At 38.5% G+C, this 17,959-nt stretch overlaps 1 protein-coding gene and 1 non-coding gene across 2 annotated transcripts in view; one reads left to right on the top strand and one right to left on the bottom strand.

Moving 5' to 3' along the window:
* Positions 1 to 4,283: 4,283 nt before the first annotated feature.
* Positions 4,284 to 4,355, bottom strand: trnaa-ugc. The gene has a single exon. It is a non-coding gene; the product is annotated as a tRNA-Ala (tRNA).
* Positions 4,356 to 7,643: 3,288 nt separating this feature from the next.
* zgc:154054 (uncharacterized protein LOC777616 homolog) overlaps positions 7,644 to 17,959 on the top strand; it is a 36,399-nt gene continuing 26,083 nt past the window's right edge. Inside the window, exons 1-5 of the mRNA XM_034689648.1 lie at positions 7,644 to 7,972; positions 12,899 to 13,084; positions 14,408 to 14,551; positions 14,864 to 14,997; positions 16,050 to 16,096. Of these exons, the coding sequence (XP_034545539.1) occupies positions 7,882 to 7,972; positions 12,899 to 13,084; positions 14,408 to 14,551; positions 14,864 to 14,997; positions 16,050 to 16,096 (602 nt within the window). The 5' untranslated portion in view covers positions 7,644 to 7,881. The remainder of the gene's footprint in view (positions 7,973 to 12,898; positions 13,085 to 14,407; positions 14,552 to 14,863; positions 14,998 to 16,049; positions 16,097 to 17,959) is intronic.

Below are 17,959 nucleotides of genomic sequence, written 5' to 3'. Positions count from 1 at the left end.
GTTTTGAAGTTAAAGCTTGGCAGAAGATGGATCATGCAACATGATAATGATCCAAAGCATTCCAGCAAGACAACCAAGGAATGGCTGAAAAAGAAGAAGATTCGTGTTCTGGATTGGCCCAGTCAAAGTCCTGACCTAAATCCCATTGAAATGCTGTGGCGGGACCTGAAGCGGGCAGTTCATGCCAGACGCCCATCCAACCTCTCTCAACTGGCTGCGTTCTGCAAGGAAGAGTGGGCAAAAATCCCCCAAAGTAGATGTGAGAGACTGATAAGTCACTACAGAAATCGTTTGGTTGAGGTTATCTCTGCGAAAGGAGGTGCAATATCCTATTAACTGAAGGGGTTCACATACTTTTGCACCCATGATATCTGAGTTTTTCTTAAATCAACCACTTGTGTTAAATAAAGAATGACAATTTAACTATTTCTTTTGTTTGAGTCCATTATTTGGAATGTCAGTATTGTGGATTGGGGTATAACTTAACATTTAATAAGGTTATTTTAGTATTTTTTTACAAAAAATCTAACCATCGTTGTGGGTTCACAAACTTTTGAGCAGCACTGTATCAAACTAAAGTACAGTCGATCTTTTGCATCTTTTCATGAAATGAGGAGAATTAGTCTGCTTTTAAAATTGATTCAGGAGTAACAGCAAGTCTAAGGATTTTCATGTAAACCTAATCGCCTGTTTACTCGACTCCACAAGCCAACGGCTTAGACACCTCCTTGTAGAAACTATATATCATCCGAGGACATGTCCCGTGTCATGCAGCAGGTTTTGTATCTCAATCAGTCCTCAAAGCATCCTGTAGTTAAAGCAGTCCACTTGTGATCTTATCATTAAAACCACATGTTGAGTCCATGAGTAATCACGGTCATAGATTGTTACCTTATTGGTAAATTACATTTTTCTCTCAATCAGATTTCCTCTCTCTCTCTAAAGTTTTTATTCCTCAATTTAAACTAAATTCCTTTAAAAACCTAAAAGTCTGAGTTTCTGAGCTAATGGAGATTAAATGTTTCCTCCATCACCGTGACAACAGGCTACTTCCTCACTCATGCAGCTGCTGGGACAGGTCAAAGGTCAGTCGGGGTAATGGGTGATGGATGCTGGGGTGGGGACCTTGTAAATACATGAATGGAGCTGTGTGTCTGGAGCTGTGTGGGGCTCATTTTGTTGTTGTCCATGGCAACAAAAACGCTCTTTTTGGACCTCATGGTGAATCCGTTGACTCCTCTGGGTGTCTGTCTCTGAAGTCCTGCACCCATGGGACCCTACTGTCATACTTCATCATAAAAAAAGCTTTAAACGCTAAAATCCAGTCATCTGAATCCTATTGTGGACTCAAAAGTCTCCTCCTCTGTGGATTTCTACGGTGGCCCTGAAGGGCAAAACACAACAACGTTACAGAAAACACAACAACATGTTGCCTATCCTTAACACCACAGGGCTTCTTCTTCTGGAAGCCTTTACATTCCAAAGTTTGGATATTGTACTTCAAAAGCAATGTTCAAACTCCAGTATGAGGAAAGTGAGTAATTTCCATCTCCCATGGACAATGTCTGCCAGGATACAAACCCAGGACCCTTGCATTGAAAGGCAGCAGCCCTGTCCTCCACACCACAGGGAAACTTTGCAGTGCTTGCCTCTTTAGGACCTTTCATTTAACTTTTTTTTTTTTTAGTAGTTGAAAAGCAGAGCTCATGCACATGTGAGGAAAGTGCTTCATTTCCATCTCACATTTGCAACACATAAAGGGTTTTGAACCCAGAACCATCCGAGTGAAAGGTAGCAGGCCTATCCTCAACACCACAGGTCTGCTTTGATGAACTTATTTTGGTAGGTCTTTTCACTCCACCATTTGGATATTGTACTTCAAAAGAACATTTATTATTTAAGTGTGAGGACAGTGTTGTCCAATGAAAGGCAGCGGTCATATCCACAACACCACACAGCTGACTAGCAGTGATTGCCTTTTTTCTGTCTTTTCATTTCACCAATTTGTTGTAGTTGTTTAAAAGCACAGCTCAACCACATTGGTAGGAAACTGTTTCATTTTCATCTCACATTTGAAGCCATTACTGAGTTTTGAACCCAAAACCACTTTACACCACCTTACACAGAGGGTCCCTTTTTCATCCTGCACTTTTCTCACCTGCTTTTTCACCTTTTTGTGGGGATTTTCCCAAACTACAATGGCTTTTGTCCGGCTCCTCCTTGCCTCTTCCTTCTTCTTCCCTTCCACACTCCCTGCCCCAGCCTTCTACGCTCCCTATGGACTTGAACCCCAAACCATACAATTGTCAGGCAGCAGTCATATCCACAACACCACAGAGCTGCCTGGCAGGGATTGCCTTTTTCTGCTTTTTTATTCCACCAGTTTATTTTCAAATAAATATTCCTTTATTATTTCCATCTCCTCTTCCATTCCTTCCAATTCAGTTTAAAATTTTTGCAGGGACTCAGCTGAGTGATATTAGCATACGACGAGTAGCCTGTGCACTGCAAAAAATGTTGTTGACAATGGACAGCACTGGTGCTGGTCTGACGGAGCTGACCTGTGGTGATGGGTGATCTGATGGTGGTAAACCACCAGAGGAGCCTCAGCTGGGGGAGAGGAGTCCACAAAGAGAGCAGTGTTACACTGAGGTGACTAATGTGGGTGTCAGATTGAGAGAACAGTGAAGATGGGCATGGAGCTGCTGTGTTATCTAAAAGATTAATTTATGCTCAGATGAAAATAACTTACTATGAAACTAGACAAGACTGTTTAACCAAACGTCATCTAGAGATTTAGATCACATATATTCATTATGTATGTTCAATAGAGTATTTGTGCCAAGAAAGGAACTTATTGTTTCCTATTTATTATCACTATTTATATCATTTTACTCCATGTAAACAGAAGTACTTGTTCAAATTAATTTAGGTTAAAAAAAACCCAGAAGCTTCATATGCAAAATTAGTTGAATCTATCAAGACATGTAATGTTTTTCTTTTTTTATTAACCTTTAAAAAGCAAAGTGCTTTCCACAGAGTTCCTGTGATACAAATAAACAAACGTCATGGTTTGTGGGAAAGGGCAGTAATTTAAATACTGGCATGACAGCATCAACCAAAAGGTCTTGTTTTAGAGCAGTGATTCTTAAACAGGGGTACGTGGGAGTACTGGAAGGGGTACGTGACAAATGTGGAAAAAAAAAAAAAGTTGCATCACAATAAATAAAAAAATAAAAAAATCTGATTATATAAAACTTTATCAACAGCATTTAATTTTTATTTCTATGTTTCACGGAATTTTTTTTTACCCACAAAGGGGGGCCCCACAGAAAAGTTTGGGAACCACATGCATACGTTTATTCCTGTTATTTTCCCATATTATTTCCTGAAACATTTTCTCGGCCATACAAGGGGGTACTTGGCTGAAATTGCCTTTGAAAGGGGGTACACAAGCCAAAAAAGTTTGAGAACCCCTGTTTTAGAGGATATCAATTTCCTAAAACAGCTTGAATTACTCAGTCACAGATATAATTAGATTATGTCTGGGCTCTATTTTTGTAATGCTTTATGATTTAACGTTTCAAAAAATCATTACTATACATCCATCTGTTACTTTTATCCGCCTCTGCTTTTATTTTGAAGGGTATTTACCGGTCTCGTCCGAAAACGTGGACCCTGGGGAGTCAGTGTTGCCCATACTAACGACCCAACATTAAATGTGTTCCAGTGGTTTTAAAATAAGGTCAACTGAAGCAGTTTCCTGTATATATCCGGTAGTTATGCGGTCTGTTAAAACAACTTTGCAGGGTATAGCTAATGCAGCTATATGCAGGCCAAACATTTACTAAATAGTAGGTCTTTGATTTGTTTGATTTCCTGAATTAAAGCGCAGAAAATAGTGCTTCCTAGCGAGGTGTCCTACAGGCAGCCTTGCGCATGCGTACAGTCATAATCCTGGCCGCACTGGGACGACACGGACTGGGAATATGATGGTCAGTCTAATATGCTCGTTCTGGATTCATAAGTAAAAAATGTATCACAGAGTATCAAGACATGCACTGTCAATGCGAATGGAGTGTAAGTGGTTATGTCCTAAAATGCATTATTTGATTCATATGCTCCTGAAAACAGGCTAAATGTAATGTGGAAGTGTGCCTCAACATGCTTTTACCGTGTTATCGAAAACATTTAAATTCGTCGCCTTTGCGAGAGTTTCACTTCTCGGTGATGATTTTCGACTCAGCAGCAAAATTCGACAAAAAAATAAATTAATGAAAAAGTGGAGATGCCGGGGATTGAACCCGGGGCCTCATACATGCAAAGCATGCGCTCTACCACTGAGCTACATCCCCAGTTGCTAAGTGCGATGCGTACTACTATATTAATACTCGTGTAGGACAAGCGTATGTCATGTTTAATTACTACTAAAACTCTGATATAATTGTATGAATGATGACAAACATCAGCGTCCTAAACACGGAACCGGTCTATTCCCATCAGTGTCGCTCTTAATGAATGGACAAAGCTGATTAAAATGTCAATGTCATCAAACAAACAGACATGCCATCCCAACTCAGGCTTTTTATGATGTTAGAAAATCTACGTCAGGTTAGAAATAGCTTCAAACAACACCATGATACTTTTCGTGTTAACTATTATTAACATTATGAGCATTGTTTTAACATAATTTTGATTTGTTTTATTTTATTCTATCTTATGATGTTTATTTTTATATCTATTTTTCTGGTATTTATCAGATTTTACTTTATTAATTTTAGTATAATTATTTCATTTTATTTTGTTCTGATACATCTCTGATTTGATTTAATTGATTTTATTGTCATGGTTTTCGTTTTGAGTATTTTGTATCCCTTTCCTTTACACTTTTACCTATTACTGTTGTTTTCTTTTTCCCTTTGTTCTTTTGTGAAGCACTTTGGGCTGCTTTCTGAATGAATGAAAGGTGCTATATGAATAAAGGTGAGTTAAGAGTTGAGTTAAGTTAAATAATTTACAAACATTAAGTATAACAAATGGAACAGAGAGGATTTGATGAGAAACTCTCTGCTGGCAAGTCATGAAAAGCACTAATAACCGTTATTATCATTACAGTTTTTAACTAATACTTTTACTCTAAAATGAGAGACTGGTCCAACGTTGAAGCTATATGCATACTAAATAGCCTATATTTGTTTTCATGTTTTCTTTCTTTTCTTTTTCTGTCTGCCCTGTTTTTATCTGCTTTTTAATTTTCTGCATTTTTTGCTGTGAAGCACTTTGTAACTTTGTTAAGAAAAGTGCTTTATAAATAAAGTTTTTTATCATCATTATTATTATTATTATTATTATTATTATTATTATTATTATTATTATTATTATTATTTTGAAAGTGTTGTAAAGTGGGTCTAAGGGGAAGGGTTCTGCAATTCAAAGCAATAATACCTCAACTTCAAAGAAAATGTGGATGGAAATTTAAAGGAGATATCTACGGAAGAGGATTAGGGCCACTGAAAAAAAAGTTAAGGTGCCATATATATACTTTTTTTTATTCTGAGAAAACAGTCAAAGTGCTGTGATTAAAGTCTGCTGAAGTCCAGCACATCCGTATGAGCTGGAGTCTGGAACGCCCACAGCAGGAGGCTGTCTACGTCAGCTCAGAGGAGCCATATGAGAAAAGGGAGCTCAGGGACTCCAGAAAGGTCTATGGTTAGTAACTTTAATGGGACAGGGAGAGTTAAAGTAAGGGATGGGGGGGTTGGGGCGAAGGGGGTGAGATGGGATCCCAGTGTGTCAGTACGCCAGTTCCCCCGGCAGTCTAAGCCTATTAGAGCTGATCCAAGCCTGAGCAAGCTCTAACTATAAGCTTTATCAAAAAGGAAAGTTTGAAGCCTAATCTTAAAAGTAGAGAGGGTGTCTGCCTCCCAGACCCTGACTGGAAGATGATTCCAAAGGAGAGGGGCCTGATAACTGAAGGTTCTACCCCCCATACTACTTTTAGAGACTTCAGGTACGACCAGCAGGCCTGCATGTTGGGACATAGCTATCTGTGCATTTTAAAATTACTTGGAGCAGATTTCTCAACCTTTAAATACCAACAGAAAATTTGGAGTGTATGTTTGGTGAAAACTATTGAGTTTTTTTCTTTGTGGTGAATGTTTATCGTTTTCTGGAATAATTAAAGGATTCATTTCGGTTAAGACAAGATCAGTTGTGATTCTGTGTCTAGTGGGACAGTAAGACTCTCAAAGTTACGGACTTCAGAGCAGCGAAGGGGGCTGATTATTTATAATAATCCCTCCTAATTTAAATAAATGATAAGACCCAACACTATTTACTATGTACGTTAAGTTACATAAGTACAGAGAGAGAGAGAGAGAGAGAGAGAGAGAGAGAAAACTGAAAAAAAAAAAAAAAAAAAACTGTCCCCTTAGTCAGCTGGTGAGGAAGCTAATCAGCCAGACTCCAGTCAGCACTGATCCAAAACACAACCAAATTAAACTCATCATGAAGCACTCCAAAGATCTGTATTTAGCATACTGGAGAAACCAAACAAAGACCCAAAGTAGAATTAATTGTTATTTGACCCTAAACCGTGATTATAAATGATCTGAATATCTGTTCAGTGTCAGAGATACAAAACAAAGACGTATCCTGACCAAATACAGGCTGAGTGACCACCAGCTAGCTGTAGAGACAGGGAGACACAGACAGACATGGCTGCCCAGAGAGGAGCGTCTTTGTGCTCACTGCTCTACAGGGGACATAGAGACAGAGATGCACTTCCTCCTCCACTGCAGCAAGTTCTCTTTACTAAGAGATTCCCACTACAGGGAAATTACTACAATAGTAACAAACTTCCCAACATTAACCCCAGAAGAGAAACTGTCAGTTCACCTGGGGGAAGGGTCAGCAGCTCCTCTGGCTGCTAAATATGTGTCTGCCTGTCACAGCCTGAGGGACGCACCATCCCATGGTGTTTGATTTTGGGTGGGGGTTTTGTGAGCGTGCTGCATCGGGTGAGGACATTGAGATATGCTGTATGGGTAATCGTTCATTGATGTGTATAGAAACTGTAATATATGTACTATATGGTTGATATGTATGTGATGAATATAATATGTAATGATAAGGTGTGTGATTAATGTATATGTGATGAGTGTAGTGTGTTATGAATATATATAATGTATTGTATGAATTTATGTGCTTTGGCAATAACATCTCTTTGTTCATGCCAATAAAGCAAAACTGAATTGAATTGAGAGACAGAGAGAGTAGACCAAACATAACTGGCCGCATATAAAATGTAGATGTTTGAAGTGTTTGCTGTGATGTTGCTTGCTGTTGATTGTTACTGTTCTGGATTTTGTTTTTAACTCTGTAAAGCACTTTGAATTGCTCTTTATATGAATGGTGCTTTATAAATAAATTTGCCTTGCCTTGCCTTCTGGTTTTTAATTTTAAAAGCCAATTCCTTGTCCCTCTCTGAGAGTATGCTGCTTTAAATAATTTTATGGTATCATAAAAATGTTTTCCCTTTAGTTTTCCTTCCTGGTCATATGGCCATGCACACCTTTCTTAAACAGCCGACAGGGGTCGCTGTTTCCCGATAATGAGGATAACACCTTTCTGTTCATCTCAAATGATGCCTAGAGCTGTCATCGTGTGTCAGACCTGCGGACCTCTGAGGCGGAAAATAGTGAGCGCAGACATGCTTTTGTGTTGTCTGTGTATAACGTGAGGAGAGAGTCTGGATCGTCAGTCTTCAGAGTAACATCACATTACCTGCGCTGCACCTGAGCCGCTCACAGCCACCTGTTGGCCCGCTGGGAGCGCACCTGCGGCGGACCAAAGCGGACTGTGTGAGAGAAATGAAGTGAAATGAGGTGTTACCCCGTCAGATTCGGATTTCTGCTGGCTTTCGTGTGCTTTGTGTCCATCAGCTGGATAAAATTAGTTCCTAACAATGGAGGTAAGCTGTCTCTCGAGTTTTCTGACAAACTTTAATTAATGCGATAGTGCGAAGATATAAAAGTGCTAGACATTAAACAGAACATAAAAGAAAAGCAAAAGTTGTGTCTGAAAGGAAATAATCAAATAAAGTTTTCAGGTTTAGAATATAGCTACATTAAACAAAAAGGTTAGACTATAAAAGACGATCACAAACAAAACAAAAGAAGAATTAACTGTTAAGGTAGAATAACGATTACTAAATTAGATTGACAAGAACAAACAAATAGAAAGAGAGGATAAAGACAAAAAGAGAAAAAAAGATTTGTTTTTGAGAGGGAGAAGAGAGATTTGTGAATGGTGGTTATGAATGTGTGTATGAATTCTGTTTTATCTGAGTGTGAACCAATCAGAAAATGTTAGATCTAGACCTTTCTTAAATTAAAGATAATGTAGTCTTTTGTTGTAGTTCTAAAAAAAAAAAGTTTATTGAGGATCGATTGGCTAATCCTTCTGTTTGGCTGCTTTTTAAAAGCAATATTTGATTGGCTGACCTTAATTCAGACACAAGCTTACCAAGTTTAGTATCTAATATGAAGAAGCAGAATAACAACATCACTTCCTCATTAGAGACACAATAGTTGAAAAATTATCTTTGATGTTTAAATGAATATACACAGCAAAAACTCGAATCTTTCTGAGTGTATCAGTCTGTTGGCAAAGTACCTCTTTTTATTTAATTTAAGTTACTTTCCCTGACAGAGGAGATATACATCTTATTTCAAGATACCACAAGCCAAATAAAAGGACTTAATTGATCTTGATAAGGCGTATTGCATCTTTGTTTCAAGAAACTGGATAAGAAAGATTTGTGTGCTGCGCTGGCAGCCAGTTTAACTCATCACAGTCAAGTCAGTCTTTATTGTTGAATTGAAATATTTTGACAGAATATCTCTATCTGGACCTGCCAGGTCGATGTGGCTCATATCCAGTGTTATTCCATATTTTTAATGAGACACTCAGTAAGATTTGAGTTTTTGCAGTGTAAAGTGATACATGGAAACGTTTCATTTGACAGGTGTCTGAGGTTTCCTCCATCAACATGTTTACTGTTGCAACAGCAGTTTTAGTTATGAACGGGATAGTTCAGATTCTTTCAGTGGGGTCGTTTGAGATACTTGTCAATGGTGAGTGTAATACCAACACGAGATTCCAGTCAGCCCTGCCCCTTTTTTGAGGAACTGGCTTTGCAGGTGGGGTCATCTCTGTCACAGAATTTATCTCATTTAAAGAAAGTTAAATCCAAACATGAATGTTGGTGTAAGTGTAAGAATATTTGTACATTTTTCAGCACTTCTTTGTGCCATCAGAAAAAATCTTTTTTTGCACTATTTGTGGAGGCAGCACACACATGCTCCTACACCTGCAGTGTACTGTGCACTTTTCAGCTGTTCAAGTCTGTGATGTGCTAGTCACCTTGATTGTATCCCATCACACTGATACATTGTGATTTCTGACATGTTTACATCTCAGTTTGAGATCATTTTAAGCAACAAAGTCTGAACATTATGGTGCAGACACAGAAATGTCTGTAGAGTCTGTATCTTCAGCTCAGTCTTCTCCTCCAACAGCTAACACTGCAGTGTAGGGAAACATATCATGTTGACCATGGGTTGTGTCATTATGCAATAAGAAAACAGTGAAAGCTGAAAACTTATTTTGAAATTTCAGTTTTTCTGGTTTTCCTCATGAGCTTCCTTCTGAGTGGACGAACACGTGTGTGTTGCATCGGCTTATTAGTGCAAAACAAATTAGCTTTCTGATGACAAAGTAAAGCGCTGAAAAAATTCTAAATAGAGCTTACGCCAACAACTTACACCAACATCAGTGTTTAGGTTTGACTTCCTTAAGATAAGCTAAGAAAATTTTGGTGGTACGATTATTGTGAGAGAAATGATCATGGTTTCACGAGTTTTCCGTTTATTATGCCTTCAAATGCCTTTGAGAGTCCTTCCCCAGAACATTTAGAGTGACAAACATGTTATTTGTATTCTGGAGTTTTCTTATGAACCGGTTTGTCATGAAACTGTCTAATGGGGTAGTTATTTCATTAAAGGATTAATGTCTGGTACTTCCTGGATGAATGTCCAATTTCCTATTCTGGATTATTTAAAGTGTCATCACTTTAATGTGATGACACTTTAAATCGTATAAAGTCTGATACTTATAAAGACAAGGGGAAGTTTGACGTTCACCTAAACTGTATTGTCATTTTACAGAATTATGATACGATCCAGATTTTAACACAAAATGCTATTCCAGTTGAAAAAGTAATGAGGATTTGTGCTGATGATGACGTATAAGATTTCAGTTTATTGTTAATTGGCATCTAAGTGACAGCGCGTCTCAGGTGATATTTTTGAGCATTGTACAAGTTATGTGACTAGCAGTGAATAACTAAGTAAAGTAATGGATTGCTCTTTCTAAAAAGTAACTAAAGTGTATTACATTAGGGATCATGTCTGTAAACATGGTCCTTATATCCCACTGAAGCTGTTCAAGGCAAGTGTATTTTAGTGACAGATTGAACATAAATAGTCAAAGATTAAATCTTAATTTAATTAAATATGACTTCTATTTAAACAGGTATTGAAGTTGCGTCTGTTCTGTCCTGTTGGGAAAGTGAGGTCCATGAATGACCTCTGCAGCTTCATGCATACGACCAGATCACAGCGTGCTGATATTCAGTGTAACAGCTTTCCTTCTCATGTAGTACTGCATAAATAAACATAAATAAACTAAAACTAATTATCAGGTGCTGCTTTTTTTTTTTAGATATATTACATTTTATGTGCTATCTAACATTTTGATAATGCTCTGGATATCCACACCTGGCACCCTAGCTATCATTTTTTTATTCTAATAATGTTACAGAGAATGTTACAGAGAATGTTACTGTAATGTTTTTAGCAGGAAGTTTACTTTGTGTCAAAGAATGTTCTTGGATAAAATTCTCTAAAAACATTAATAAAATGTTTGGTAGAAACCTCCATAAAATGTTACAACAGTGCTCGAATATTATGCCCTAAAGTTCTTGAAACGTTCTCAGCCGGATGTTTTCTTTATGTTCACAAAATGTTCTCAGATAAGGTGCTCTAAAAACATTCAATAATCTGTGACGCAAAGAATGTTGTCAAAACATCCTCTGAATGTTAAAGATAAAACATTCTGTCTTTGTTCTAATGAAATATCACCAGAATATTCTTGAAAGATTTAGTGATATGAGGCGTCAGAAACATCCTAAAAAAACATTTTTTACTTGTTGCTTTGAGAATGTTGCTTCTTTGTTATTAAATAACGTTATGGGAACATTTTATAGAAAACATTCGATAATCTTCTACCTAAAGAATATTATCAAAACATTATCTGAATGTTAAAGACAAAATGTTTTTATCCCATTAATAGTTAACAGAAAAGGAACATTATTTAAATAGATAAACATCATGTAAAACATGCTCTTTGAATATTACACTCAAAACCTTGTCTTGAAACATAATCAGAACTTATGTTGGGATGTTAGCCAATGTGGTGAGAACATTCACTGCTAGCTGGGACTCTGCCTGCTGCCTCATGCATGTGACAAAATCACCTGCTGATACTCAAAAGAAGATCACTCCCTTGTGGGATGTTGCATAAATAAAAACATTACTCAACAGTTTGGTGAAACAGTAAACATTAGAATCATTTTGTTATGATTTGCTAAAGAGAAAAGTACGGAGCCCCTAAAGTGACGTGCAGATTTTTTTTTTGTCGTCTGCACGAGATCCTTTCCAAAAAAAAATTTCTGCACATGTCACTTTAGGGGCTCCGTAGAAAAGAGACATGCAACAGTAAGAACTCAAATTAAAATGATGCAGTGAGAATGACTTTTGAAAACTGTGAAAGCTCAACCTCAGTAAATTCTGCAGCTTCATGAAACGACAGACACAATGTTTCAAGTTTCAAGCTGCACCCCTTTACAGTTTTATGTTCTTCACAATCACAAAGTTTGGATATGTTCAAGACATCAAAATGTTTAATTCAGATAAGGAGATCAGAAATGCTTTGACACAGTTCACCACCCCTCTAATAAAAACTAAATCACTGACAGACATGTTCTCACAGCGAACAACAAAGAAGTCGTTGAATTTCTCAATTATTTTGAAATACTGAGCTCTTGAGGGTTATGTTGTAAAACTCATGGAGATGCTCATAGATGTGCTGCATTGACTCATATTGCTCTACGTTTGTATTGAGCACTGAAGTAAAAAGTAATCTGTCATGCTGCTTCCTCATTCTTGTCTTTTTAATGTGCTGTGGTCACAAGACTGTCTAACTCTGATAAGTTTAAAGCTCCGTCTGTAACTTCCTTTTTCTTTCTATCGAAGAAGAAATCTTAAACTGTCAGACCACAGCGGACTCTTTCAGTCAAAGTACAGAGACTAAGCTGCTGACACACCCTGAGTGTTGCTCTGTTGCTCTGTCTGCCTTCTTCTGCTGTAGATTTATTCAAACACTTTATTATTCTTCCTTCAGTGTTCGTTGTTAGGAATCAAGGAAATAAGAAAACATGTGTCTGTTGAAAAGAGAGAAGGCAGGCTAAACCTGACGGAGAACTCAGAGACACTGTGTTTGATTTTTGGATTCATAGCTAACAGGCATCATGCATGTTAGCTGTAGATTGATCTTATTCCTCATGTTGAATATCACTGATAATCTCTTTACAACAACACCTGTCAGTGGGCGGGATTTTTTTAGACAGCAGGTAAACATTTTGTCCTTAGCTATTGTAGGGTGTTCCTGGTCTGCAGGGGTCAGTACCTACCAAAAGTGACCCCTCAGATAGCTGAAAAAGTCGGTGCCGGTCAATGTGCGAATTGTGCTTAACCATATTCACGTTTGTCTCCAGGATCAGCACTCCAGCTGGACCTGCGGACCCTGTACGAGCGGCTGTTGGTGGCCGAGCAGCTAGGTGGGCAGGTCAGAAAGGATCTCAGCAACATGCTGGAAGAGCTGAAGAACATGTCCAAGGCTGCCAACAACACCCATCACACCGCCAACAACACCACCAACAACACCACCAGCATCTCCACAGGTACGGATAGGGACAAATCTAAGACCAGCAGGAGACAGAGCAGCATTGACCAGTCTCTCCTGATCCGGAGTAAGAACAGGACTTATCTCTGAATGAGACACATTATTAAAAGTATTGTTGTACTTTATTTTGTACTTTGACCTTTTTTATTTTTTCATGTATCTGATCTAAATTACTATTAGATATGAAAAAATAATGGTTATAATTTATTTACTAGATTGTTGTTAAAAATTTCTTACCTTATTGAAAACACATCATCACAGGGAGACAGCTTTACTTTAGGTAATAAGAGTCTTTTTTAACACCAGCGATTTTTACCCCACACAACACAGGAGTGGTCCATACTGTCCTGAAAAAGAATCTCTCATTATAGATAACTGATGTGACCAGTGACTAAATATATCAATCCAAACACATCTGTAGTCAAACAGTCTTGAGTTGTGTGTATAACTGTTTGCAGCTTCAGAGATTTCTGATCCGGACCTCACCCTCTTTATTTTTTGAACCATAAACTATAAATCATTTAACCCTGTAAGACCCAGATATAGAAATACTTGAGAAAAAAAATGTTTCAGCGCTCATATGTTTTTGAAGGGGGACTCTGATGCAGAAATTAAAGGGTCTTTAAAATTTGATGTTTTAGTAAGTTTTTAGGGATATGTTGTAATATTGCAACGTTGGGCCTAGTTGGGAGCAGAATTTCTGTATTTTTATTCACCTTGTTTGGACAAATATACTAAACAACTTAGGTTTTCTTTGCAGTGTTGAGTGCTAATGTTGCCTCATAACAGCTTATGTCATGGATAATAATCATAAAACAATCATATTTTTTTATGAGTCATTTAATAATTTAAAAAAACGAAGACAATACTGTATTTACAAAATTTACAAAATTCCTTCTGGGCATTCAAAGTCCTCCCCTTTTCCTTTAGATGTGAAAGTTTAAGCTCTAGCAGTTAGCTTAAGGTTGAACCTGAAATCCCAAACATCAACACAGAAGCAAAAAGTTGCAAAGTTTAACGAAACCATAGTTTTACAAATTAGAAAGATTGTGATTAACACAATTATTTGTAGTATTTTGGGGTATTTTAAGAATCTCTTACAGCAAATAGAGAGAGAGGAACAAGGCATAGAAAAATACACCAAAGATCCCAGGTCAGGCTTGGTGTTGTGGTTCATGATGTCTTAACTTTTATGGGTCAACTCTGTCCTTAAACATTTGAATGTGGTCAATACGCTTTATAATGAGTTTAATAGTTGCTGCTAATTCACAAATAAGTTGTTCTCGCAGATACAAAATTCATTCTCTTCTCTCCCTCCCAGTGACAAAAATGAGGAGACAGACGAAGAACGATTTCGATGCACAGGCCATCCTGCAGCCCAACATTTATGTCTACATGCCTCATCTTAGACGACATCCAGAGAGCCTCACACCCAACATTGTGCTTGGACAGGGACGCAGAGGAGGTACGGAGCACCCGGACATGCACCTCCATAAAACAGACACAGTGTCTGTTGGATGAATCCCTCATGACTTGCTTTTTTTCCATATTTAGTTGAAGAATATAGATTTACTCTCAAAGCAGGCTTATTGAAGGATGTAACACCACTGTAGAAGAACAGGAGAAGACTCTGCATTCATCAAAGTTTTGTGGTCTTCTGGTGTTAAATCTGCCAAGAGTTGCTCCTGAGAGCTTACAGAGGCGTTCATTGCTCCTCTGCTTCTTGATTTATTATGACCTGTGTTTGTTTGTTGTGTGTTTGTGTGTCTTTCCTCAGTGTCCATCGTGATGGGCATCCCTACAGTGAAGCGTGAGAAGCAGAGTTACCTGGTCAGTACACTCAACTCTCTGCTCTACAGCCTGACTGCATCACAGAAGAAAGATATACTCATCATCATCTTTGTAGCTGAGGTAACGTACACCCATATAAAGGCTGGTACTGATCCCAGTTAACAGGTCAGCAAACTGGGCACTTGTCAGCCTCATGCAGCTGGGAGCAGCAGAGGTTTTCATCCATACACAGTTCAAGGAGGGGGGTGTTAATTTAGCCGTCCAGTATAGGGGCCAAGTGCTTCAGCCGAGTGTATGCCTGGGTGCAACCTCATAACGCTGAGACTTACGAATGATTTAAGCCCTGTGCACGAATTAGACTTCAGCCCTGTTTGTGTCACACCTGACTACTTCATCACTAATTGCTATTGATGAATATGTCCAACAGCAATCACAATGAGTTTTTATCTCTTAAAACTGTACACCTTTTACAGTTCATGTATGTATTAACCAGTACCACAGTGTAAAAATACTCTGATACAAGTATACGTCTTGCAGTCAAAATGTCACTTAAGTAAATGTCAAAAAGACAAAATTAAAGGTTCATTTCAAAATAATATGTTCTCTCTCTGCATGTCAGGGGCACCCAGGCTCCCGTATCAGCCTCAATAATCAGTCAGGCCGATAAACCGTCGCCCCCTGTTAAACTGTTTTTGGGAGCCTTCAAGAGGGAAAAATGTTCAAACTGTCTTCCTGCATGAAGACTTTCATTGCATTCAGCAACTTTCTGGAGCATGCATCAGACACCCCCTTCCATATAATCCTGCACAGAGCCTGAAGCAGAATCCTGGGTTAACAAAGAGACTTTCCAGAAGCAGATGCATGGCAGCCACTCTGGAGGATGTAATGAACCAAGGAATGATGGTGTTTCTTCACAGACATATGTGGAGGGGGGAATTTAGCTTCATTTGATCTGAGCTCTGTAGAGCCTGAAGCTCCAGTTGAACTGGCTTCATAGTGCAGACCTACAGTAAGCAGACTTGGTATCGCCCTGTTTTGTCTGGATCTGGTTAAACAAGGTCTGGCTTTTCATTGTCGAGCACTTTCATCTGAGATCCCCTGTCTGATAATAACTAACCACGTCAGAAATCCCCTCCCTCACTGACTCACTCTCTTTTTTTTCCTCTTTACAGACGGACTCGAACTACGTCAGGGGGGTAGCAAACATCATCTCTGAGAAGTGAGTGCTGCTAGATTTTCCTCCAAGTGGCAGTTTCCCTTTTATTACCACAGCGGTTTGCTGTGGTTTCCTTTCTTTCCTGAGCTTTGCTTTGTGTGTCTATACTGAAAAAAGTTATGAAAGAGGTGCATTCAGGTGAAAAATGATCTTATTTCTCTTCTTATTTATGTAAACTTACCCCAGACTTATTATTATCCTGCATCACAAAACAGTGCTGCAATTGAGACGGCGTCCCAGCCCTCCTCATCTCAATGATTCAGACGTCACAGATTCACCTGGTTTTACCTCCTCGCCCTGTATTGGGTTTCACTTTTAGTCACATGTAGACATTTTCCTAAGCTTTAGAAGTGTCGTCACATCATGATCAACTTCCCCAAAATGTATCTTTAAATACTAAACAACTTTGGAGGTTTCCGTTTCTCAGGTACTTCTTGGTTTTCGTTTCATCACATCCTGTGGTTGAGGTTTTGTGTACATGGTAAATCAGTTACATGAAAAAGTCAGTTTGTAAAACAATCTGTAAAGAAAAGCTTCCCGGATCAGACTGATGTCAGAAGTTGAAAGCTTTTGGGCACAAAGCAGAGTTTCTGTTTCATCGCTGAAATATCTGCAGCTGTAGAACCTCATCTTTTGATCGTGGTGCTTTGTTCATGCCTCGATAGTTATCAGTGTCTGGTGAGATGTGATGATACCACCTTAAGCTTTAATAACCAGCAGCTCAAATAACAAAAACCTAACAGCACGACTTTAGGTACACAGAGCGGGGTGAAGTTTATTTAAAATAAAGTCTTGAAAAAACAAAGACCACACCTGAATTTGGTTTAGAGTGATTATTTGGCTAGTGTCTACATACTGTGTACATATTCTGGGTCTGGGCCTGTCTGAAAAATAGTCAGTAATTAATCTCAGAGACTGTGAAAATGATAATGCATAACCACCTGCTCACTATAAGTTACCTCTCAGCTGACAGACCTATCAATCCTATTCATTGACAGGCTGCGATGAATACTTGATTCTGATTGGTCAAAACCCCAAAACAACAGTGATGAATGTTTAACAGTAAAAGCAATGGCAGGGATGGGGTGGCCTAGCGGTCTAATAGCGCCCCACAGAGGCTATAGTCCTCGTCGCAGTAGTCGCCAGTTCGACTCCCGGTTGCGACCATGTGCTGCATGTCTTCCCCAACTCTCTACTCCCCACGTTTCCTGTCTCTCTTCAGCTGTCCTATCATGAAGGCAAAAAAGGCCCAAAATATAACTTTAAAAAAAAGAAAAGCAACTCCAGGGACAACCAGGTCACGTTATATCAAAAGAACAAACAAAAACTGGAAAGGAGTTTGGCACATTTCACCTCTGCCTGTTAACGCTCTTGAGAGCATCTCTAAGTTGCTGATCACTTCAAAGCAACTCATAGGCAGTAGTGATAACAGCAGAAGAATCAGAGGGACTTAAAAGAACATTCTTTATACATAAATAATTTTTACATGAATAAAATCATCTTTAAATCAATATTTTGTGTCAACTTGTTCATGTCTTTAGCTGGTAGCTGGGTTATGTAGGGTCCAGCTCACCCTGCCAGGATTCTGATTCACATAGCCCCCTGCTTACTGTACTCAACCTCAAGGCTGTAGATTTAGATGCAAGTCAATTAGATGTAATCACAGCGTCCATCATCTTGCTATGAATCCTTTTTATGTAGAATATTTTGAGTGTCCTCTGTGTATGAAAGGTGCTGCACACACTTACCTTTTATTGCATGATGGTTTAGATTCAAACTGTGAATCCCACCTAAGTGTTTCAGATCTGTGTAATGCAGAACATGTTGTAAACAGCGTACAGAAGTATGCTCAACATCAGCTATAAA

The sequence above is a fragment of the Notolabrus celidotus genome, chromosome 8, assembly GCF_009762535.1.
Source record: "Notolabrus celidotus isolate fNotCel1 chromosome 8, fNotCel1.pri, whole genome shotgun sequence".
Classification (NCBI taxonomy): domain Eukaryota; kingdom Metazoa; phylum Chordata; class Actinopteri; order Labriformes; family Labridae; genus Notolabrus; species Notolabrus celidotus.
This window is presented reverse-complemented; position numbering and strand designations above follow the sequence as displayed.